The sequence below is a fragment of the Embiotoca jacksoni genome, unplaced genomic scaffold (genome assembly GCF_022577435.1).
Source record: "Embiotoca jacksoni isolate LCO1_2020_lvr unplaced genomic scaffold, fEmbJac1.0.p SCAF_10, whole genome shotgun sequence".
Taxonomy (NCBI): domain Eukaryota; kingdom Metazoa; phylum Chordata; class Actinopteri; family Embiotocidae; genus Embiotoca; species Embiotoca jacksoni.
Genome location: NW_027185230.1, coordinates 1,897,269 through 1,923,037, shown reverse-complemented (window position 1 = coordinate 1,923,037; position 25,769 = coordinate 1,897,269). Strand labels below are relative to the sequence as shown.

The following is a 25,769-nucleotide window of genomic DNA, read 5'->3' as shown; positions in this document are numbered from 1 at the left end:
TGATCTTCTTGAGAAAAAGCAGAATCATGTATGAAGTAACATCAATAAAACAGACACTTCTCTTCTCTACAATGTAGAATATTATTGAAAGTTGTTGCTTTGAATTAGACACAAGATGAAATTATCATTTTGAGAAACAGTCAATAGAAAAATATCGGTCATAGCTAAAATATGTACCAGTGTAGCATGATTATTTAAACAAGTTTCCAATAAAAATGTTTCAAGAAATATATATATATATATATATATATGAAAACAGTACAAGAAAAAAACAATGAAACCTAATCAAGAAAACGTTCATCTTGAATTTCCAAAAGTATTGAAATAAGTGCACAAGACAGAGGTTGAAATTATCTCATCACTTTTCAGACTTTTACAGGTTTTCTTTTGTTTTAAGAAAATAAGACATCTATAACTCAATAACAAACAAAAATGACTAGATAGCAGGGGGACTTAAACAGCCTCATAAAGAAGACAGAACATAAACAAATTGAAACTTAAAGGATGAAGTAATAATAACAAATGAGAAGAAATCAAGTGACAAAAAACAGCTGATCAGTAGAAGTCATTAGAATCCAAATTGTGTCTCACATTTGTGCGGCGTCACCAGCAGGTCCACAGTCTTGTGCGACAGGTTGGGCCAGACGCGGTTTATCTCCCTCTTCAGGTCAACATCTAACAAATGCTGTGCCAGGACCCCTGGGGACGGGCCCACAAACATGTCACATCAAATCTGCACCAGCGCTGTCACTGCCATTCACAATAACGTCAGTGCCGTCAGTGCGGCCGCAAGGAATTCTGGATTTTGGAGTTTTAGTCTCTCACCAGATGCCAGTTTAATCTCCAGGGCCGTGCGGATCAGAGCCATCAGTGTGGAGGTGAAGTGCACCGTGTTGTCATCAGCTATGGGCATGTTCATCCTCACCAATCGCTGAGAGGAATGGAAGCAAGAGAGAAGGGGCCATGAACCAGGAACAAACAACCGCGAGCTTACGTAGAAGATGTAGATGTAGCTACACACCAAATTAAAAGATAGGTCATCAAAAATGTGGCTTTACACAACAATTCTTGTTCTCAGTAAGATGAATAAATCCTATATTTATTTGATCTTGTATACAGTTTGTTTACCTTGAGTTTATATCCATTTCTAATCATAGAAATAGTGAATAGATTTGGCATTGTTTCAGTCCAGCACCCAGACAAACTTAAGCAGCAATAGAAAACAACTGGTAGAGAAGATCTACAGTCACATTTCAGGGCAGCAAATAAATGACTGATCACTATCAATTAATGTGTCAATTATTTAGCATTTATATACTGTTATATTTACATATTATTATTACTTTTTATACTATACAAATCTGAAAACTATGAGAGATGCCCATTATAAAAGATAAAACAGAGAAACATAGCAAATCGTCCCATTGGAGAACCCATAGTGATTGATCGGCACATTTGCTAGAAAAAAGGAATCGATGGATTAATCAATTAGAGACATTGGTGTTTATTAATTTTCTGTCAAAAGATGAATCAATTAGGGATGACCTCGTAGTCTAATAGTTAAGGCGCATACCAACATCATGTTTGACTGGATACGATCAACACAGTCTCGCATCAAAATGTGTTCAAGCTACGTTGGTTCACAGTGAAAAATTAATTTGTTTTACAATAACAGCTGATAAATTGTGAGATTTGTTTTTCTAGATTTTTTTTCCAAAAACTATTCTTACAAAAAAGATGAATCAATCCACTGAATCATTTCAGTCCATCCAAGTAAAGGCCTCCACCCTGCTTTTAATCCACCCTGCGCCTGTTTTTACTGGAAGCTAATAGCGATGGCCTGATGAAAAGAGCTGTGTGCTGTTCATGGCTGCTGCTGTTGCTATGAGACTACAGTGGAGCACACTTCTCCTAAAACCTAAAATATGATTACCTTATAATACTCTGCGCTGTGAGCTTGGCGAACATGCCAAGCCCTCGCTGCTGCTGGTAATGTACAGCTGCAATTTTCCTTCTCAAAATAATGACTCAAAGGGAGAAAAGAGAAGTCGCTGGTGGGCACACAGCTCTGGAATCTGTCACAGAAAACGATCCATCAAACTGTTACTGTACTCAAGATACTGCGGACGATAAAAATCAAGATGGTATCTTCCACATGGTGGATGCAGTGTGGATTTATTACTGCTACTGTGTCCAAACAACAGTGTGACAGGTGTGTTTTGTCGAGTTCCCGACATCTCGCAAGGCTCAGCAGCAGTCCTGACATCCCAGAACTACTCCCCTCCATCCTCACACCCACCACCCCTGTTCTACCAGATTTACATCTAAACTGGTGTTACTTGTACCTACATATGTATAATAGAGTTCTGAAAACCCCATTTTACCAGCGCATATAAAATTGAAACCGATCAACCATCATCTTGTTTCAAGAATGGAAATAACTGTCTTTGTCTTGAAACAAGGAAGAGCAGGGGACTGAACGAGGAAATGAATAAACCTGATTTGTTTTTTAAATACTCGCTAAAACTCTAAACCAATGAACTGATTCGTCAAGAAAATAATTTAACATTTTATCAAACAAAATGATGAATATCTGAGGGATTTAGCTTCCCCAATATGAGGACTTGCGCTCTTCTCTGTTTTATATGTTCATCAATATATTTATGTTTTATATTATAATTCAATTGAATGTTGGAATTTAAGGGTGCGTCGGACGAAACAAACATAATACAGTATGTCATTATTTTTCAGACATCTGACACTAAATGATCAACTGGTTAATTTAAATAGAGGTTATTGCACTGTGCTGTTTGTTACTAAAATCTTGTAATTAAAGTAACAACTGCTTGAGAGCATATAGTAGATCACTGGACCAAAAATTCACCAAGCATTAGCTGTAAAAAGTAGAAACTGGTCAGCACAAATCCAAGCCATGCACGGCCTCTGGATCAATGCTGAAATGCAATGGTGTGTGTACACATGGATGTTGGAATTAGTACATTACATTCATAGTGAGGTTGTAGGGATGATGGAGGCAAGTTTGTATTGCATAAAGAACTTCTAACTACAACGACAGACAGCGAAAGCAAAATCAGAAACATGAGACACATCAGTGTAAAAAAAAAAAAAAAAAGAAAAACTGTAACTGATGGTTCCCATTTTCTTCAAGCCAAGTGGAGGCAAAACAGATACAGAGTAAGACAAAGTATATTCTCTCTGGGACTATAACAAATAGACTAAAACACAGATGGAGAGATGGAGAGATGAGAGGCAAGGAAGAGAAGAGGAGGAGAGGGAGTTAGTACCATCTACAAATGTCTTGCATCTAGTTCCCAGAAAGAGAGGGAAGACAAATGACTGCGGCAGACATAAAACACAGAAACACATATTCAGAAAGTGCACTTGCAGAGGACACATGCTTGCAGACAAAGACTTAACATGCACAGACACACACACACACACACACACACACACACACACACACACACACACACACACAGGTGCACACAGTCAAGTTTCACTGAAGGGAAGTTACAGTGAAGAAGAAAGGATCCAAATCCCCAAAGAGGGTGAAATACAGATCATTCAAAAGAGAGAGTGAAGCTTAGCCTGAAGACAGAACATGAAAGTGGAAACTGGAGGGTAACAGGGACAACTGTGACTACCAGGGGAAGATGTGTTCATTAGAAAAGCAGGGAGGTTAACAAGGAGCACGATCAACAGCACAGTAGCGGGAGGAGAAAAACAGAAAAGTGGGAATGGGGAAAATAAAACGCGAGACTTGCTCTGAAGTGCACTGCTGCTCTCTGTGTGTCGTTGTCCCTGTCTTTCCCCGTCGATTTACAAAAACAAGAGTTATATTTGGAGATGCGACCACGTCAGACCCAGACATTTTCAGCTGGGGCAAGGGCAGAGCCGCTTTAAATGTGATTCACTTCGACAGCTGTGCATGCACTGAAACCACTCACATTAAGTCTGTATGCTAAGAGGTAAGCAGCTGGCACAGGGACTACCTGAGGACTGCTCAAGTGTACACTTGACTCGCACTTCACGAAGATAAAAGTATTTCACATGATCACTGGGTCCATGGGCCAGGTTCTCTTTCACTGAAGTCAGAGCCAGAGATGATAAGAAGATGGTGAAAATGTTCTAAAATGTTTCATCTTGCAGTGATGTGAAATCCCATCAATAAATCCTTGTTAGCACCTGAATTTGGACGTGATCCTGCTCTAAATCACTTCTCCTGAAATTATTTTCCTCACATTTCATAAATAGTATTTTTTTATTTAAATCTGTAAACACGTTTTTGGCACTTCCCGGCACAGCTGCTATAATCTGATTTAGCCACTTTAGGCAGATAAACTCCAAAACAACTTTGTGTGTTAGCAAATATTAGCATTTTACAGATTTAACAGATAAAGGAATTGTTATTTGACTTGCATTGTTGTTCCTCATTGTAATCCATGGTAAGTTAATTCACTCTGCTTTTACAATTTATCCTCACTGAACCAAAAATGTCAACCTGATGATGTCGCTTTATGTCAGGTCGATCATCCTCTGGGAACCACGAATGAAAGTTGAATCGTAATTATCTGGTTTCCATCCTGTTGCCCTGTCAGTAAGTTGGTGTTGTGGAATGGTGGAATAGTGTTGCACTCTGCTCACTTTGGGGGAGGCTCTCTGGTGTTTAGAGCTTGGTGAGATTTTGGCACACAACATACATCGTATGGTTGTCAATGCTGATTGGTTAAGGGCTGCTCTGCGTCCATTAGGATGCAACAATTGACAACAATCTGCAATGGAGCGTGGCAACATCCTATCACTTCACGAAGTGAATTTGGGTCCGGTAATACCAGGCGATATGTTTCCACTGATTCCTGAGAATAAAATTGGGCTCTAACTAATAGGTCTTCGTCTTCCTTCACCAGCTAATTGTCAGTTGTTAACTTTGTCAGTTTGTCTCCTAATAGTTGCTGGGCAGATGACCTGGATTTATTGACAGAATACAGCCACCTGCTGCAGCTGGAAACGAGTGTGCTGGCACTGCTCTAAAACCAAAAAACATAAGCAAAAAGAGGCACAAAGCTCCGTAGAGATGCGGGATTGGTAATAATTATCTGTTGGTTCAACATAACAAGCGGCCCCTGCCACATTTTACAGTTGTACATGGCTACCTTTAACCTTTGGCTAAATTCACAAATAAGCTTTTTTATTTATTTAATGTTTTACATACCAAATATTCTTATTTTATAAATTACCAGACTGTGTGGAGATTTGTTTTTCTAATCTCTGATCTATCGCTGACCTATATTTATTAATCAGTGTCATTACCCTACAGTAGATGAACTGAGTGTACAACGAACCCTCACAGAGCAGGACAAGGCCACAGAGCTTCACAGATAAACAGAAAGAACATCACAACAGCAGGCCAGAAGATACCGACTGTGACACACGGACAGAAGCCTGAAGATGTTTGACAGGTGAAAGCGGGGAACCAGCAGTGAATGTGGGGAGGATGGGGGAGGAAGAGGAAGGAGTGATTCTACCTTATAGGCGACCCGGGGCGGACATTTCTTCCCCAAGCCTAGTGGAGGGGACATGTCGCGGAGCATCTCGTACATATTGCGGTAAGTCATGCGGCCGCTACCCGGAGGGGGAAGGTTGGTAGGAGCCCAAGGAAGGAGGTATGAAGATTTCCCAGGTGAGGAAATGTTGGGATTAAAAGGAGGAGTTATGGAATAACAGAAAGTGGTGAAATCCAAAAGAAAGAATGGGAGGGAGGGGAAAGAAAGGGGACAACACAGAAATCCTTGTTAATAAGATTTCCAGGATATCATGGCATCCGAGCTGGATTTACAGATTCAGGATTGGATCCCAGAGAAGGAAGGAGGGGAGGATGCTCCTGAGGATTCCCTGATGTTGGATGGAAGGATCCTGAAGGTGGAAGGTATGTATTTAAGAATGAGAGTAAATTTTGTTTGAAAGGAATATTCCACCAAAAAAAAAAATCTATCTTTTGAGGACCATCCACTGGCTCTATGCTTGAAAGGACACTCTGGAAGGTTTGTAGATTGGATTTAAAGCAACAACAATGGATTTATATTATGTCTCTTTAACTGCTGTCTTTTATATAGTTCAGAAAGGCAGCTTTTTCAGCATACTGAACATATTGATCAACAGGTCCAACATAAATTATGCTGCAGGGGCACTTTGATCTTTTCTTTCTTTCTGTCTTTTTCTATGACTGCAGTCCATTTTGATCTAAAGGAGCAGCTTCAAACTTTTCAGAGCCACCTTTCAAGGTGGTTAGTAACTACGACTCAAAAACTAGATTTTTAGTGGAGTATTCCTTTAAGATGCCCTCTGTTTCTGCATGCTAAGAGACACCCGCAGTAACCAATGTGGAAACAAAGCACACAATGCTCTCTGCACTACCCACACTTCTATCACTCCTGTGTTTAGAAGCAGGAAAATATCAAAGACATTGCATCGGATGCCTTTTGTCTGAGCCTGACTTGCTGCATTGTTTCCTGCACTCGCCATGGTTACCTGCCAGCCGGCTAGTGGGGGGATCGATGAGTGTTTGTATGCATGTGTGGTCGGGTCATTTTCTGGCACCGCAGGGAATGAGATCAGACAGTCACAGTCTGAAAACCAGCACAAGTCCCTTTGAAAACAAAAGAACTGTGTGGGAGTGCAAACCTTATAAGCCACCCTGTTGGGGCACTTCTTCCCCAGGCCGAGGGGAGGCGAGATAAAACGCAACAATTTGTACATATCCTGATAGCAAATCCTCCCGCTGAAAAAGATGAGACATGTTCAAGAGGTTAGGTCACAGGTTACTTCATTACATCCAGGTATAATCTGTTATCAGGTAGAGGGCATTAACATTCATTTAACTTTCAAGAAGTAGCAGCATAAAGAAAACAATATACTTGGGGCTCTTATTTTTGTATTTTATATTTATAAATAATCTATAAATGTGTTGGTGTTTAATTTCAAACATTCAGTTGTGACTTGTCAATATACTATATTCTGTATGTTTTATTTTTCATTTCTGAACATAAAGCTCTAATTGCTCTTACAAATTCCTCTCCACAATTGCGAATACCTTTTTGTTTTTGACCAAAATGAAGTCAAATTATGTAACATGTTATGCAACAGGTGTGGATTATATAAATAAAAAAAAGTTACTATCTGCACTGGTAACTTTCTTTGTACAAGTTTTGTTGATAAAATTAGGTTAAACCAATTAGATTTTCTCAAAAAGAAAAGAATGAAAACCAATAAAAACTGAAAATGATGAGCCTTAAATGTACTCGTTGCAGCATCTTGACATAATGATTAGTTAAAGCAGTTCGAATATGCTGAATGTTACTGCAGGCACATCTGAGAGCGGCTCATTCATATTCAAAGGAATAAATAATAATTCCTCCCTCGTAATGTCTGTCAGGTGATGGGAATTTCATATTTCACATGCCACACTTCTCCTGGAGTCTTGACTCACTGACAAGGCTCCTGCGAAGGCTTCGTTAAAATTTGATGAGTCTTACATAATGTGAGACAGATTACTGTATCGCTCAAAACTTGCATTGTGCTTTAGTCAAGGTAAATGGTGTCGGGTCGGTGTAAAGGGCAGAATGAGTGCTGACATAAACCTGTATACCCCCACTGGAGGGATAGAAATAGTCTCTCTTCACACCACGACAGACTGAAGAGCTTTTGGAGCCCGCCGACTTATCAGGAAGGAGGGCTGAGTGGACGTCGAGCGGAACACTGGATTTACATGCATCAGTCCAGCCGACAGGGGAGTTCGTCACCAGCTTCAGCCAACACTCTGGGATCAGGCTTAATGTCATTCACCCGTCGCTGCTAAAACGGGATTTTTATTTTCCAGTTCCACATCACAGAATCAGCCTGCTGGAACCCAGAAGTCAATCTGAGAGTTTCCTGTTTCCTAGCCTACCTTTCTTTCAATAATAAACCTCCGCTCGCTGTCTAACACAGGGGGCTGTACTGCAGCTGTACCAGTGAGTAAAGGCACCTACCAGGCAGCAGGGTCATACTCCGCCCACACACGTATAAATTCATCGAGGTGATGGGGCCCCAGGATGGAGGCGTCCCTGGTCAGGTACTCAAAGTTGTCCATGATAACCGCGACAAAGAGGTTCAACATCTGGAAAAATAAATCATCAGAGTGTAAAATACATTATCAAATTACATTAATGAGTGAATAAGATTTTTTTTTTTTTCATTTCAATTGAAGCTATTACTCCTCAATATGAAATAGTTTGATACAGATTATGTAAACTACTGTATGTATTTCTACTTAAAGGACTGTATCAGGGGTTTTGTATGTTTTTGACCCAGAAATTGATAATTTCATATTACATACCAGCCTGGTATCACACCAAGCATGTAATACATCCATCAGTTCACTAGAAGAAAACTGTATCAGTGTCACGTTTTACCTCGCCTAAGCGTGAAAAGTACACGCATGTACAGAATGACCAGGGTCAAGGAAGAAGGTCATGTGACGAAGCTCATGAGACAAAGTGTTCAGAGTGATAAAGTGTGAGTACGGAGGAGGTCGGGGGTGGTCAGATAGAGTAAACAAAGGACTTCCACCCAGACGACTAATTTTTGAGTCTGTCAGAAAGCAAAAGTCAACTTGAATTTCCTTTAAATAACCTACTAAGCATAAAGTCTCGTATTTAACTTGTATAAAAAAAAGTTAACTGATTCTAGTGGACTGATGAGTGTATCACACGCTTTGGTGTGATATCAGGTTGTTTATGTTACTGATAGTCACTTGGGAAAGCATGTACTTAATGTCCTAAATGTAACTGTTCAGGTATAATTGGTATAACTTGCAACTGCATTGGGCCATAATGGCAACACGACTTGTTGGTTTTCTTTATTTTCTAAGTTTCATTTAAAAACATTCCATGAATTTGATTCGTGAATTCAAAGTTTGAGAAGTATTTTTAAATGCATTTTTAAAAGAAGTTTCATTGAAAATCTGAAAAGACTCCAATAATATTGCAAAAATTCAATGGTTTAGTAGACCATCACTTCATTGAAAGGATTTTGTCTCATCAGCAGCAGCTCATTCACATTTTCTTCTAATTTTTGTCTTTTGCAACATTTTCTGAGTAATACTCACTGCATACAGTTAAAAAAAAAGCAGCTCATTCAAAACTAAAACATAATCTGAAGATGTATCATCAGACCATTTGGGAAGGCCCTCTGCTTTCCTCAAGGAGATACTGACCAGAAAGGAGCAGAGGAAGATGAAGGACACAAAATAGAAGTAGGCAAAGTCACTTCCACAATCCTTCCCCACAGTTCCTGAGAGTTTATCGCACGGTCGGTTACTGAGACACGCCAGCATGATCTCATGCCACGCCTCGCCTGTTGCGCTCCTGAATGATGCACAAATCACAGTAAAGGTACAAACACTGTACATACATATGGAAAGTTAATGTGAGTACTGGAGTTAGTGCTAACAGCAGTCAATGGAATATTAGAGCAGCATATGGAGGCAGGATTACCTGAAGAGAAGGGTCAAGGCCTGGAAAAAGGTCTGGAAGTTGTTGTGGTGATTGATGGCAGTGTCCTCATTCAACTCGATGTTACCAAACACCTGAGGCAACATGAGAGCAGGTGCTGGTATAGAATACAAACCACCACATTTAAAGCCATACACTGCTGGCAGAGTTCTGCCTGGTCCTTAAACACAACACATACTCACGTCTTTAAAGGTCTGGGAAACGTTTTTTTCTAAATCAGTGTCTTACTTTGAATGTTGGGTCTGACATGGATATAGTATTTCCTGTCTTCTTGATTCTAGTTATTTCAAATAGGATAATCTTTGTGGTCATTGTGCTCATTTGGAATGATATGATGTTACATTCTTCGGTTAACCAATCAGGATACAGCAACATTTAAAATCACAAATTGATGACAGCTGGTGGATTGTTTGGTCACTGTCAGCCACATCTGATTATATCACACTGGCACAGTTCTGATGATGCAGATTATTGTGGTTTTTGATTGCTAAATGATATCTAAGGCTGATTTCTTTCCAACTTTGATTGTTGCCTCTTTGGAAAGTGTAATTTGTAAGATACAAAGTAGCGACAGGATTATAAAGCCAGTTTTCAATGACTTGTTTACAGGAACTGGTACCACGTTTGTTACCTCAACCCAGTCTAAGACAGGAGGCTTTGTACTAAAAATAAAAAGATCCAAAAACAGCACAAACAAAAATGATTAAAAAAACAAAATCACATCCCAAATCATATCATATTTTGAGTTGGATCTGAGACAACTGTTTTGCGGCAATACAAATAGACCATATTATCATTTGACACTAAGGCATCCAGAGAAACATCATGCATACAATGATTTATGGTTTTGAATAGAAATTGAAATGCTTAAATTGCAGCCTTGTGCAAACTGCTTTGCAAAACAGTACATCACAAGCTAATAAAGCAAAAAACAATTACCCATCCTTGTTTTTCTGAATCCATTATGTTTCATCTGTAATTAACTGTTATGTACTGTGTATCACCACTATTTATTATGTACCTTGTACTGACAAGTACCTTGTACTTTTTACTAACAAAATTCAGGAAATTAGACAGTAAGTAATTAGCAGTAAGTGCCTCCACACCAATCACAGGATATGTGTTGTCCCCATCTCTAAATAATATCCACTCAAATAGCATGGCACAATTTCATTCAATCAACCATGGAAGCCTGGAAGACATTATACAACATCTGAAGTCCTCCTCCTGCTGCTTGGATATTCTACCAACACAGTTTTTCACAAATATTTCTACTTCATGACCACTGATCTTTTACAAATTAGAAACACATCCCTTCTCTCAGGTGTCTTCCCACAGGCCCTAAAAGCTGCAGTTATTAAACCACCCCTAAAGAAGGCTAATTGAGACACCTCAATAATAAAAAAATTATAGGCCAATATCAAACCTCCCTTTTTTAAGCGAAATAATTGAAAAAGCTGTTTTTCAACAGCTGAACAACTTATTGGTCGTAAATAACTGTTTTGATGTCTTCCAGTCAGGCTTTTGACAGCACCACATTACTGAAACTGCTCTTGTTAAGGTTTTCAACGACATCCACTTAAACACAGACAGTGGCAGAATTTCAGTCTTAGTATTACTGGATCTCAGTGCTGCATTCGACAATGTTGACCATGGCATACTACTAGCCAGACTAGAAAACTGGGTTGGACTTTCTGGCACAGCACTTAACTGGTTTAAATCCTACTTGAAGGACCGAGAATACGTTGTGTCTGTAGCTAATTACACATCAGAGAAGACTAAAATGACATGTGGACTTCCCCAAGGTTAAATTCTGAATAAGAGGCCTTCTGTTCAACATCTACATGCTTCCACTGGCTCAGATTATGGAAAACAACAAAGTGTGTTATCATAATTATGCAGACGACACACAAATCTACATAACTATGTCGCCAGGGGACTATAATCCCATACAAGGGTTGAGTAAATGCATTGAACAAATCAACAACTGGATGTGCCAGAATTTTCTTCAATTAAACAAGGATAAAACAGAAGTAATTGTTTTTGAGGCCAAGGAAGAACGATTGAAAGTCAGCGCTCATCTTCAATCACTGATGTTAAAAACCACAAACCAAGCCAGAAGCCTAGGTATAGTCATGGATTCACACCTCATTCTGAACAGCCATATTAAGATAATTACAAAATCAGCCTACTATCACCTGAAGAATATATCAAGGATTAGAGAATTTATGTCTCAACAGGATTTGGAAAAACTTGTCCATGCATTCATCTTCAGTAGACTCGACTATTGTAACGGTGTGTTTACAGGTATCTCTTAAAAGTCAATCAAACAGCTGCAGCTGATTCAGAACGCTGCAGCTTGAGTCCTCACTAAAACCAAGATAGTGGATCACATCACTCCAGTTCTGATGTCTTTACACTGGCTTCCTGTCCAACAAAGAATTGACTTTAAAATCCTGCTGTTGGTTTATAAACCACTGAATGGTGTAGGGCCAAAATACATTTGTGATCTGCTGCTACCTTATGAACCATCCAGACCCCTCAGGTTGTCTGGGACTGGTCTATTTTCTGTTCCCAGAGTCAGAACTAAACACTGAGAAGCAGCATTCAGTTGTTATGCTCCACATACCTGGAACAAAGTCCCAGAAAGCTGCAGGTCTGCTGAGACCCCCAGCTCCTTTAAATCAAGATTGAAGACTTTTCTTTTTGCTGCTGCCTTTCTTTGAACCAGATGTAAGGATGTTGATTAATTTCTTGTATTTCTGCATTTTACTACTGTATTTTATTTCTTAACTGCACTGTAACTTTTATCCTATTTTTAGCTTGTTCATTTTTTAATGACTGTTTTTCATGTTTTAATCACTGTTCTTAATTGTTTTTAAATGTCATTTTCTTTAGTCTTATGCTTTGATGATTTTAATGTTTTTATGTGAAGCACTTTTAATTGCCTTGTTGTTGAAATGTGCTATACAAATAAACTTGCCTTGCCTTGTACTTAATTTTAACTCCACTGCATTTATCTCAGTCTTTGTTGATCTGAACTGAAATTAAACGGTAAAAGAGACAGAGTGGATAAGTGCCATAACGTATGAATGTCCCACTGTGGGTCCAATAAAATACCCTAGAGGCTCCTCTTAAATATTTATCTGCCACTCGGCATGTCCATGCTGCTGGCCTATAGACACTGGCTGCTGGGCCCAGGAGACATCTGACAGTCGTCAAATATGCATGTAGCATCTCGACCCTGTACAGGAACACCAGCTGCTTACTTTTCCAGCACAAATAATATGAGAACATTGCATTTGAGAAGAATGAGGAGGAGGTATATATCTGCTGCCCCTACAAAATGGCTAATGATCCACTGAATCAAACACCTGTGTGATGCAATCCATGGCAGTCGTCATGCAATACATATTTAGTTTGTAGTTGTAACTTCATAATAATATATTTTTACTGAGAGTGCATTACATGTGCTGATTCATCTGTACAGCAGAGGCAGTGAAAACCTGGTACCTTAAACACACAAATGTCATCAGCAGTGAGTCCATCCATCCATTATCTATACCCGCTTTGGATGGTGGGAGGAAGCCGGAGAGCCCACGCAGGCACAGGGAGAACATGTAAACTCTGCACAGAAAGTGCCCAGGCCCGGATTCGAACCCAGAACCTTTTTGCTGTGAGGCGATAATGCACTGCACCACTCAGCAGTGAGTCCCAGGTTTGATTCCCTGCCTGCAAAACATTTACAGCACTTCATTCCGCTACTCCTACTCCAAACATATCCTGTAGGTCTACACTGTGTCTATCTAACAGAGGTAATGCCAAATAAAACATTTTTTAAATGTTTGTGGTGCTGCTGTACAGACCCAATAAAACAGAGTTTACACTAAATGTAATCTGACGCAACAAGTGCACAAACAAAGTCTCTCAAAGAGTTGTATCAGGTCCTAACTGATCAAATCCCAAAAGATGTGAACATCAGGAGGGTTACAAACATCATGCCTATGGAGCGGCTGTTAGGTCGATATTGTTCATACGTTTCTTTTATTACTGATCTTTAATCTGGCTTTAGGAGAGAGCGTCAGTTTGTGGACACTGCTGATATTTGAGCCTATCCATACTCTATCATGACAGTCAGGTATGATATCGTATGTTGATCAGTAAGCCTTAAGCCTTTCAGTGATTAGTGATTACTGACAGTGACCAAGTTCCCCTACCATCAAATCCCTAAATCTGAATAATAGGTACCACAAGTACAGTTTTGTACTTGTTTTGTACCCCTTGTAGGTCCGAATGCTTTGTACTGTGCTCGAACCAGATTGCCCCCCCCCCCCCCCCCCCCCCCCGGACCGTGACATTCACATTTTCTTCAGTCCAGCTGGTCACGTCACAACTCACCTGCATTCCAATGATGGCGTAGATGAAGAACAGCATGGCAATGAGCAGGCAGACATATGGCAGGGCCTGAGAACACACATAAACCAGGTTAAAGATGTTCACAGCAACAGATACATGATACCAACAAATTCCACAAATACCCCTTTCTCTCTCCTGGAAACAAATGCACACAGAGCACACAGCCTGTGTTTTGATCTCCCCTTCTTCTTGTACACACACACACACACACACACTGACTTGCAAATCTGATTCACCACAGAGGACAAGCACCCTTGTAGGATTTTACAGTCTTGTTTAAGAAGCCGAGCAGTCAACCTGACCTGCGGGGTTGACTCTTTTAACCAGCTATTTATATCGCTGCAAAGAGGAGCCCAACGTTTGTTGTAATTAAATAGCCACCTTTTAACACTGTGTAGCTACTGTCCATTTTCATTGGGCTTAAAAGCTCTTACCGCTGACATTAAACCTGCTATAAATTCCCTCAGCCGCAGCCCCGGCGCTCCACATTTAACTCAACTTGTCCCAGGGGATTTAGAGAGCAAACCGGCGCTGTGTGAAAATCTGAACTGCTTCCTGCTGAGAGCTATTTAGTTCGATTTTAGCAGTAACAGAGGAATTCTGCAGCACGCCTCTGCCTTTTTTTGAGCCCTCTGTTCCACTATTGGTGCTTTGTGTGATATACATTTACTCAACTGGAAACCTACCCAACTGACTTTGATTGCATGATCACTTATGTCCTATCAGTATAACTGCTTTTGCCTCTAAGACACGGAACATGCCATTTACAAATGGACCGCCAAGCTTCATACACCTATCCTGAGCATGGAATGTATATAAAAGTGAACTTTGCTTCTAAAAAGCATCCGGGTCCATAGACTCCCATTCAAATTGTCTCGTGACACACAAAGTCTTTTTTTTTTTTCACCCTCTAGTTATTTTGGCTTTATTAGCTAAAGTCACGCCTTCTTATTCGTTTTCTGGTGATCCATCTGAAAATAATCCCATAATTAATGAAAATATAGGCCTCAAAAAGCAGCGTTTCTCAATCAAATTGAGTCAGACCCCAGCCTCGCTCCTCCCAAGGTCGTCAAAACAAGGTCACTTCTGGCTCCAAACCGCTCTAAACTAGCAAGATGGTGACGGCAAATACCCAAAATTGGGGCCTCAGAACGAGGTCACTGTTGGTTCCCGCTTGATCCAGAGGCACATACTGCAAGTTTGTGTGTTTAGGTTACTCTGCATTGTTGTCACCTTGAAGGACTGAACGAAGGTCCACAGCAGAATGCGGATAGTGTAGCCCTGTCGCAGCAGCTTGATGAGACGAGCCGCTCTGAACAGCCTCAGGAAACTCAGGTTGATCATTTTGTCCTGGGAAAGAAAAATAGGAACTGTGATGTATTATAATATACGAGGGATTTAAGGCAATACTATGTCAAAGAAGAAATAATCACATCCTTGCTCTTATGGTTAAAAGGTAGAATTAAAACAAACCCTTGCTCAGGTTATTACACTTCAGGTGTTCCTGCTACAGCCCTACATTGTCTGAGTAATGTTATCATACTTTATGTGGATATTCCTGTGCAACTGGCAAAACTGAGACAGTTTGTTGATGCTTTATGACTCTTTGTTGCCAGCACTGGAGAATGGTCTAGTTGTGCCCATATACTGTATCATTCTAGAAGAAAGAAAAATGCTTTGGCTCATTTGTATTTCTATTTACCAGTCCCAATTATTCTTGGTGTTGCTAAACCCAGGATGCAGCAATGGTGCCATTGGCAAATATTGTCTGAAGGAACTTGTTCTAATATTTGCACGTGGTAAGGCAATACTTGGTATTAAACTGGCTAAATCCCCTCAAATATACATATAGCCTTCATGGATAATACAAGTTTTTGATAAAACGTTTTCACGTGTAGGTCGCTAACTCTGAGGTTTTGGTTGTTTCCCCTTTTGACAGGGATTTTGAAAACAGTAACACACTGATCGCAAAAGGGAAGAAAAAGAGGAAATAGGTGACTAATGGCACGTTCATACGAACAATCTACACCCGGGACTAATATACAAGAGGAGGGCAGCACGGCATTACAGTGGTTCGCACTGTCACCTGACTGCAAGAAGGTTTTGTATTCAAACTTGTTGGCCTTTCTGTGAGGAGTTTGAGTGTTCTCCCTGTGTCTGTGTGGGTTTTCTCAGGGTACCCCTGCTTCGTCCTATAGTCCAAATAAATGCGTACTGGGTTAATTGGTGATTGGCCATAGGTGTAAATGTGCGCATGATCAGTGGCTGCTTGTCTCTTGTGTTCTTTCTATTACTGACTGCCAAACTGTTAAGGGTTTAACCAGACAGAAGTATCACAGAATTGGTTAAAACAAGCTTGCTAATAAAAAAAAAAACTTCTCAAAATCAAGGCAGGCAATGACTAGATCACATGTATGAAAATATGTGTTTTCACCATCTTTCCCCTCAACATTTCATTAAATTTGAATGGTTAAGAATTTGCACTAGCAATGCAAAACTGTCAGCCTTAACAAGACTGAGACTGATATGGCCTTAAAATATGTTTTTTACCAAGCACAAAAAATGCCAGTGGGGGAGATTATGTAATCCAGCAGCTATACAAGTCAACCAATTTGTAGAATTTTGCAGAATCAGGGCTGTGGATCCTCAACATTGTTATGCAATCGACAGAAACTCCATTGGCTCATTATGACTAGATGACTAGTTGTGGTGTCCATTTTGACCTTAAATCTTATGTAACTGTAGTTACTCTGGATGGTCTTGCTTCACACATTTCTAACAGTCTTTCTTTTATCTCACACTGAGGATTAATTTTAAAGCAGACACTTCAAACTACAACTGAGGGAGAGAACAACACACACTGACGAGGGAATTGACAAAATCAGCGGCCAACAAGAAAAGCCACTTACCATCTAGAGGTGTCAGATGTGACAGAAGGGGCAGAGTGAGGGCACAGGCGCCAGGAAAGACACAGCAGAAGATGGACACAGCGAAAAAGAAAACAGAGAAGGAAAGCGAGAGAGAAGAGACAGAAAAGAAGACTAATGATCACGTGAAGAGAAAGTCACACAAAAACCCACTTTGCCACACAGAAAGCTACAGTAACCTGCCTCAGTCCTCACTGTGCACAATCAAATATTTATCTGTTTTCATTTTTCAGAGGAAAGTGAATGTTCAGGAGTGTAACAGCAGCAACACTCCTCCTGTCAGCCTACGGCTGCCTTTGTCTTACACGCTGATTTTCATGATTTCATTTTGTTGCTTTCAGTTTGCTCGGCTGAGATATAGATCGGAGGACTGAGACTATGAGGGCATAGCAAAGCATGACTTCAACATCCATGATTTAGGAAGCTGGAAAATGTGTTAAAAAGACCCATTTTAAATTAAAATAAATACATGTAAATCTATTGTTTTTTTTAATCTGTAAGAAATTAAATTGAAAATCAAAGTGACAACACTTTTGATGATTAGACAATTAGGAGGAAACATTAATATTTCTGAATTTTAAACTGTTGAAAAAAAATTAATAATTTGAAGACAAAGGCGTTCAAATTATTTCATGTAATCTCAACATTTGTGATGGGTATTTTTAATCATTTTCCAGCTTTTTATAGGCAAAACAATTCATCAAAAATGGAGGATAGTTTAGTTGAAAACGGGAATAATTAACACTTGCAGCCCTAAAGTGGATTATATTCTCTATAAGAGCAAAGCATTGCACATAAACAATTTTCCATCTTCTACTGCCATTATCACAGTCCTACTGATTGGATATGATCTACATCCTGCCACAGTGCACCTGCAGTTGTGAGCATGCACTGAAGCTTGATATTCATGTAGGAAGTGGCCCCTGGGAGGCCGGTCGATGGAATGACACTTAAGGGAGAGGCTGGGTCAGCTGCAGATCTTACGTTTATCTCTGTGACCAAAATGTCTGTGATGCTTCCAATTACAGTCACAAAGTCAAACACATTCCAGGGTTCTTTCAGGTAGTTCTGAAAGACAAAGAAGACACAAAAAAGAGGTTGGCCAGAGAAAGTTCATTGAAACCTTTGAAATGTTTGGCGCAGTTCTGGGTGCACTATAGTTTTGTGTCTTTTCATAATCATAGAGAATTGGAGAGTTGTTCAAAACTACCACCTTTTCAAACCCTTCCTACCTTTTCATATCGATGTTCAAATGGCTTCATTTATGAAGAACTTCTCTTTAAATGGTTTTATAATTTGCGCACACCAACAGCATGGAGCTACCAGGCAAGGTGGTAGCCTAAGACACTTGAATATGTGGAGCCGGGGCCTGCCCATGGTGATCAGTGGAAGACCCACTGTTTGTTCACTGTATTATTATCTTGTACAGATGCTATTTTGGTTCATGTAGTTTATGTGCTGCAGAAAACTGTGACACAAAAGAATTTAAACCTGTGATGGAGAACAACAAATCATGAAACATCACATTTTTCTAAAAAGACCATCTACACCATCTGGTGTCACTGGTAAGGGGTTTCGTCAAAGTACGAGCTACAATCAAAAAAGAGTTCGTAGGCAAACTTGTGTTTCATGAGCGCCTGTGTTCCAGACATTTTTCTGACACTAATACGTGTGCATTTGCAATTTCACCATGAAACTGAAACTTGAGCTCAGAATGTAAATCAAGTTTTGTGTCAAACTCAGGAAATTGGCAACAGAACCTTGGAATGTTTTAAAAAGCCCAGAGCAATAAAGCAATAAACCGGGCAGAACGTCACTGTTCAAGATTGAAGATGACCTATCAGGACAAGATTGCAACCAGGTGGGTTTTCGTTAAAGTTGTGTTTCCACACCATTAATTTGTCCCCCCGGGTCAGACTGTCAACACAGAGTTCTACTGTGATATTCTGAAGCATCTGAGAGAAAACATTCGGTGCACACCACGGGAACTGCGGCACAATGGCACTCCGGTTCTCAAACATGACAATGTGCCCACTCACAGTGTGTGAATGAGTTCTGTCCTGCAACAACCCAATGACTTTTCTGTTTCCCAAAATGAAGTTCAAGGTGTAGGGTCACAGCTTTGACCCTGTGGAGTAAATCCAGCGCAAATTGCAGATGGTAAAGGACTGAAGGAGCAGTTTTATACACTATACAGTATAAATCAGCTGTGAACAGCCAATACTGGATCAGCTATTTTAATCTATAGCTTAATGTGGACTATTTTACTAGCATTCCAGCTTTAACCACAATAATATTAACGTTTTGATGCCAATTTAAAAACATATTTAGGACATGTTTATGTGCACTTTTTGCATTATTTTTACGCATTTACTCAGGGTATTTCATATGCTCTTATTGATAAAAAATCACCAGACTGGCAGCGATGAGACGTAAAACAGGCACGAGATGTGCGATCTCAGTACAAAACAAAGTCTCATTATCCAGCAAAATACGAATAACTTGTTTTGTGTTGCCTCATTTGAATGAACCTCAGACCTGATCCTGCCTTTCCACACATCTATACACCACGTGCTTAACGCTGGACATCAAAACACCACAGGCCAAGCCAATTCAAAAATGGAAATTGAAAGATTTCTGCAAATTATAATGTTATTTATCTAAATTGACAGATTTAAAAGTTTATGTTAAATATGCAAAAGTTGCAAAGGTACAGTATATACAACTTTTTCTCAAAAAATTCTCACCAGAAATACAAAAATTAAAAACACAAGAACGTTCAAAACACAGAAATCTAGGAATCTCTTTGGGCACACAAACCTACACAGTATGAGCATATACGTACAACTCATACTCATACATAAAAAATGCTGACACAATCCCCCGCATATATTAAGAGCTGCTGCCTGTAGCTTGCATGCCTTCAGACTGGTCAATCATCCAGATCCTGAGGGCTCTGCTGCTGCTGCGGCGTCTCTTTAAAATGCAGCAGCAGAGCGTTTATAAAGGCAGATGCGAGCCCAGTCATCAGGGCTTAGCAGCTAAACAGGTGGAGGTAAGTGGTGTGTGAGAAAAGCTATTTAATAAATGGGCCTTGGAAATGGAACAGAACCAGAGATTAAATGCATCGCTGCAGGCTAGACGGCCCCATGTTGGGTGAAGATTTATTATTTTTGTGCACTCTTCCGTTCAGCCTTTCTTTTTGTTACGAGCCCACCCCTCCCTCTCCTGCACTCAAGACGTTAAAAACTACATAACACCTTTTACTTCATGTTTTTGACTGGTTATATATCCTGTGATTGTTTTTATGTACTTTTACACAAATATAATCACAATACTTCAATAAAAAAGCAATGCAAGTTTCTCTATGTGTGACTGTCGATCACTATAAATGGTGTTATAAAAGATCACATCTTGGGAATTAGTATAACATTCAGAAGAACCATATCTAATTAACTTAACTCTTGTGTGTAAACAGACAGACAATGTAAAAGTGAGTGACTCCAGACTACAGCACAGCATATGGACTGAACAGCTCACCAATGGATTGAAGGCAATAATCTTGAGGATGCACTCTAGTGTGAAGAGGCTTGTGAAGACAATGTTCAAGTATTTCAGCATGGACTCGTACAGGTCTGGAGCTCCGTAGAACTGAGGACACAAGGTGGAACACATACTGTTTAAAGATGTATAAGTAAGACTCACAATAAAGGTGAAAAAATCATGTTCTTCACCCCATTTACTACATGTATCCACTTAATCTGTCTTCGACAGATACAGCAGACGATGCTGAGAACTATAAATGTAAATGAAGTACAACGGATCACTTCTATTTAATTGCTCACATCCACTAGTGAAATGTTTTCATGGTGAAAATGCATCTGTCAATGCCAGCAGATATTTATATTTTAATCCTCTCATATATCAATAGGAACTGTGTATATCTGCTGGGATAATGACAGGTGACTATGACAGACAGTGAAAATATGTGGATCTGTATGTGTCTGTGTTAAATGCTGGTTAACTTCAGCCCCCATCCAAGATCACAACACAGACTTAAGGGTCGTGGTTTGCTATTAAACATACAGATACAAAGGATTATGGATCACCATAACACTTTAACCCTCCCGCTGTCCTCGGGTCAAATTGACCCGCAGCTGTGAATAAAATAGAACTTGGTTGAACAAAGCTGCGGGTCAATTTGACCCAAGGACAGCGGGAGGGTTAAATAGGTACTCAGAGTTTACACAAGAAAAGCGGTAGACTAGAAATCGTCAGACACGACAGTATAGGTCATCTGGAGCCAGCTAAATACAGTACGACCCATATTTACATTTATTGTGACCTCTAGTGGCCATAATCATTATGACGGGATCAAAAGCAGAAATGAGTTGAGGTAGTATATCCGCAGTATAAAGAGTGACAAAGTCAATACAGGGAGGAGGTCAGGGGTGGTTGGATCGATCAAACATTGGACTTTCACCCTGGAGACTAAAGTTAGTGTCCTGGTCAACGTTGTCTTATGTTAAGTTATGTAAGTAAACTAACGTAACATATTTAACTAACATCACGTATGTAACTTATGTCTTGTACTTAAGGTACCTTTCATAACAAAAAATACTTATTTCAACTCAAATCAGGGTCCTAAACCTAACCAGGTAGTTTTTGTGCCTAAACGCCAGCAAACTGTGTGTGACCAATTCCAAATATTAACCATGTGTGTGCATTATTGTTACCATGACAACAAATGTCAGGTACTTTCCAACAGTCATACTTTGTATGTGATTTTGGCAAATTACCTATTTTGTTGTTCAGGTACAAGGACATGTTGGTCCTATAGAGTGCGCTGAAAACACTCATGTACTGTATGTCCTTTTTGGATTTATTGGAAAAATACCTATTCTGTCGTTTTGGTATGAGGATGTGTTGCAATGATTGGTTCATGTAAATAGTTTTCTTTCCAGAGTTCCTCTCTGGCACCAGCCTGCATTATCTAAACTGACTGTTTCATTCCTGTAGATATTTTCTCCTATGAATAAAGTATGAGTAAAGTCACAACGGCTCACCCTAAAAGCAGGAAGTTGTGTTAAACATTACTGTCACAGAGGCGGTGGTGTTTAAATTATTGGCTGTTTCAAGGCCAGACCAGTGTTGTTGTTGTAACTGTATCTTTGCCTTAAAACCTAAATTATTTAATGGTACATTTATAGAAACATCTTCTGCAATCCTTTTAAATATTTCAACAGTGTGTTGTGTCGTACTGGGAGCTGCATAAGTACCACTGAGCCAATGCACTACTTTTTCTTGGTATCTGAGAGGAGGTGGCGCTTCTCCTCATTAGCAACAAGAATAACTGACCTTCATCATCAGCACAACCGTGTTGAGGGCGATTAAAGTCATGATGGCATACTCGAAAGGAGGCGAAACCACGAATTTCCACATCTTGTACTGGAAGGACTGCTTGTTCTCGGGCATGTATCTTGTCAGCGGCTTGGCATTGATGGCAAAGTCAATACAAGCCCTCTGTTTGCAGAAAAGACGAAACAAAAACAGATTGTGTTTTAATGCATCTGAGAAAAGTGTTGGAATTCAAATCTGAAAATGAAAGACAGCTTTGCACGCCACTAAGAATTTCCAAAGTGTTTTGTATTATCAAAAGATGAGACTATGAATTGAAGCTGTCTGATCACTCGCCAAATACTTTACAGACAAAACACAGCATGATTTTTACAAACTCTCCGTGAATTGGAGATGAACAGAGTGAGAAGATAAACCCAACTGTTTTATTTTTCAGCGCTTTATTCTCTTCAAGAGAATTGTAAATCATGTTCAATTTAATTTGCCTGAAAGTGACATTTTGAAGAGGATCAGCAAGACCTCAGATTTCTAAAAAAGATAATGTGTGATGCAAGAGATACACATTTTCAGAAACTAGTGCAGCTGGAGAAATGATCAGCATGCAGGGGAGAGGAGCATTTGTTTTCCAAGAGCAAAAATGAAAGAATGAAAGACTCTCTCACCTCATTCTTCTCCAAGCTACACTCTGACATGGCCTTGTCTCCCTGCTCCTGGAAGGTGATGATGATCAAAGCCACGAATATGTTGACAAAGAAGAAGGGAAACACCACAAAGTACACCACATAAAAGATGGATGTCTCCATGCGGAAGCCTGGGCTGGGGCCCTGGTCCTCATATGTAGCATCCACCGAGTGCTTTAGGACCCTGAAAAGAAGGAAAAGTTGCACTGATTAGAGATTTTTAACCACATAGATACACAACAGGTGATAAAGTGCTGTAATACCTTGTAAAATATCTGTAGAGATACAAATAATTGCACGTCCTTCTTCTGCCTTTTTACTGAAAGTGGCATGTCACTCAACCTCGACCTATCAGTCTCTTACCTCAATAGGTCCCTCCATCAATGAAATGTTTTCTTGTTCCTTCATCCAACTGTATGTGATCAGAGCTCTGCTACTCTGCCTATTAGAGTAAATTGCTTGCTAAATCTCTGATATTACATCCATCTAATGAGGACCATCAGATTACAAACAGACAGGACAGCTCACCTTTACCGTCAGCCCCCTTTACCCTGTACCTCACTAGAATAAATCCTGTGGAATCTAGAAAGCTTGATAAAATAATAATGGAATCAATCTGTATTAATCAGAGAATCTTTTCCAAAATATCCAATCATCCTGCCCATAGAGGTTTCTAAAGATTCTCACAGGATATTTATAAGGAAATAAATTAGTTATGGCACAGTCTGGAGCCCTGTGCAACTTGAACAGAGGACATTGTGGAGCACTGGTGGGCCCAGCTTTTTTCTCTGCCCTCACAGATTAGCACATGCTTGATGGTTCTTGAACAAACTTTTTCATCACTTTTTTCACACTTTCCATAAATTGATATATGATTTCTTGCAACATGATGAGAAACTGTCCTGCAAGTGGCCAAAATGACAAATGTTTACCTTCAGTCCTCCAGTGGCTGTAGTAATGTAACGTAGTAATGTAGCACAGGAGGAAGTGGGGTAAAATCATTATAAAGCCCAAATGATAATGGTGAATGGAGGGGTCATTTTAACACGATGGACTGCTGTTTGTCTCCCATTTCCAACCAAAAGTCAACTTTACTGGTTTTAAACCATGACCACAAACCTCAACTATGTGTTGGCATGTGTATAATGGAAACCATCAGATTATTTGAGCATTTACACTCCAGGCCACTAGGGGCATAAACATGGCAATAGTGCTGGCCGTCCCTACTTGGTCATATAATCATAGACTGTATATAAAAATGGACGGAGACTCCGGGTCTGAAAAGTGAAGCCAAAGTGGAAGCGCCCAAAGTGCAATACCACTAAGGGTCACTGGGGCTGGTTCTAAAAAAAAAAAACTATGGCTTGCATTAAAAAAGTGTTAACTTCTCTCATGAAGTACGAAGTCAATAATTTTCTTTCAAGTTATTATGGTGTCATTAACTAAATTCACATCCTCTGAACAGTGTTCTGGTGGTCCTTCTGAAAATAAAGTCATAATTAACTAGACATTAGGCCACAAAGAGAGCTATGTTTGGGGACGTCAAAATGTCAGACTCAAGGCCTCAAAACAGCAGTTCATAAACTACTGGTTGACATCGCTGTGAGTTGCTTCTTCAAAATAACGCATCTTTGGCCTTAGTTGCTGTGTTTGAAACTATGGGAAACTATGATTATTCTGTAAGTTTGGACATATCCAACTTAGTGCTGACAGTATCAATACCCTAAGAACCCAACAAATATGGCTGCCTCACGTCAACCAAAGTGTGTTGTTTACATTCATTCAATTAATTTATTATGGGCATTGTACTATTTTGTCTTTGCCTTTTTATCCTCCATCCAACCAACTCTGCCATCATATGATGACTAGCAGGTGGTAAACTTGGGAATCCTTCCCATCTCTACATCCACCCATGTGATATGAATGTGACATTAGGGTGGACATTGGTACGGTCATTACTGGAGGTGCATTTGAAACTTTGGAATCTATTAAAATAAATTCTCAGTGGGACAATTAGAAGTGATCAATCGTGCACCTTCAAATCAGCTCCACTCATACTTGTCCTCCATCTTAGTTCAACTGACTTTATACTCTTCTTGTTGCTTTTAGTTTTGTATCTCAGAATGGTCACGGTGTTATTGAGCTGTCAGGATTTGTTTAAAAGTGTGTGATTTTAGATGATCCTTACAAGCTTGCGCAGTTTAACAATTTACTTCTCATCTTCAGTAAAGTACAATGAATGAAATAAGCAAACAGGCATGAACGGCCCTTGACAGAGATGATAATGGTGATTTAGCTGCTTGCGGTACTTTAGCCCAGGCGCCGAATGGCAGACCGAAGCCATCTACGCAATGAGATTTGATTGCATCTTTAGAGGATGCACAGTAATTAAGCCTGGGAGAAATCAGATGCATTTAATTGCGCTGTACTATTTACCTCCAGGTGTTCTGAGTGTCTTTCAAGAATAAATCACAAAGGGAAATTTGAACATGAAGAAGACACGAATGCTCTCGATACTCAAGCACTGATTATCAACTATAAATTGTTCTTTCTAATTTCATAGTTTCATATTTACGATGAAAACAACTCTGTGTCCAGCTGACTTAAGTTTAATGTATGAAAGGTAAAACCTAGATGAAAAGACGTGAAGGTTATCCTGACTTACACCGGCCAGCCCTCTCCAGTGGAGACGGTGAAGAGCGTCAGGAAAGCCCAGAGAACGTTATCGTAGTGAAACTCGTACTTCTTCCATTCTCTGGGCTGAGCCGCTACGTCATTCCTGTCATAGTCCAGAAACTGACCCCTGAGAGGGGGCG

General features: G+C 39.8%; 1 protein-coding gene across 4 annotated transcripts in view; it reads right to left on the bottom strand.

The window, feature by feature from the left end:
• cacna1bb (calcium channel, voltage-dependent, N type, alpha 1B subunit, b) overlaps window positions 1-25,769 on the bottom strand; it is a 173,463-nt gene that overhangs the window by 18,013 nt on the left and 129,681 nt on the right. For 3 of the 4 annotated variants that reach the window (XM_069161406.1, XM_069161424.1, XM_069161415.1), the window contains 13 exons: window positions 25,619-25,756; window positions 22,936-23,137; window positions 22,274-22,438; window positions 20,456-20,566; window positions 17,900-17,983; window positions 15,222-15,338; window positions 13,971-14,036; window positions 9,555-9,646; window positions 9,275-9,425; window positions 8,049-8,176; window positions 5,547-5,643; window positions 826-931; window positions 592-699 (listed from right to left, as the gene is read on the bottom strand). In XM_069161406.1, coding sequence (XP_069017507.1) covers window positions 592-699; window positions 826-931; window positions 5,547-5,643; window positions 8,049-8,176; window positions 9,275-9,425; window positions 9,555-9,646; window positions 13,971-14,036; window positions 15,222-15,338; window positions 17,900-17,983; window positions 20,456-20,566; window positions 22,274-22,438; window positions 22,936-23,137; window positions 25,619-25,756 — 1,565 coding nt within the window. Of the gene's footprint in view, window positions 1-591; window positions 700-825; window positions 932-5,546; window positions 5,644-6,702; window positions 6,800-8,048; window positions 8,177-9,274; window positions 9,426-9,554; window positions 9,647-13,970; window positions 14,037-15,221; window positions 15,339-17,899; window positions 17,984-20,455; window positions 20,567-22,273; window positions 22,439-22,935; window positions 23,138-25,618; window positions 25,757-25,769 lie in introns of all 4 variants that reach the window. The other variant, XM_069161397.1, reaches the window with a different exon arrangement.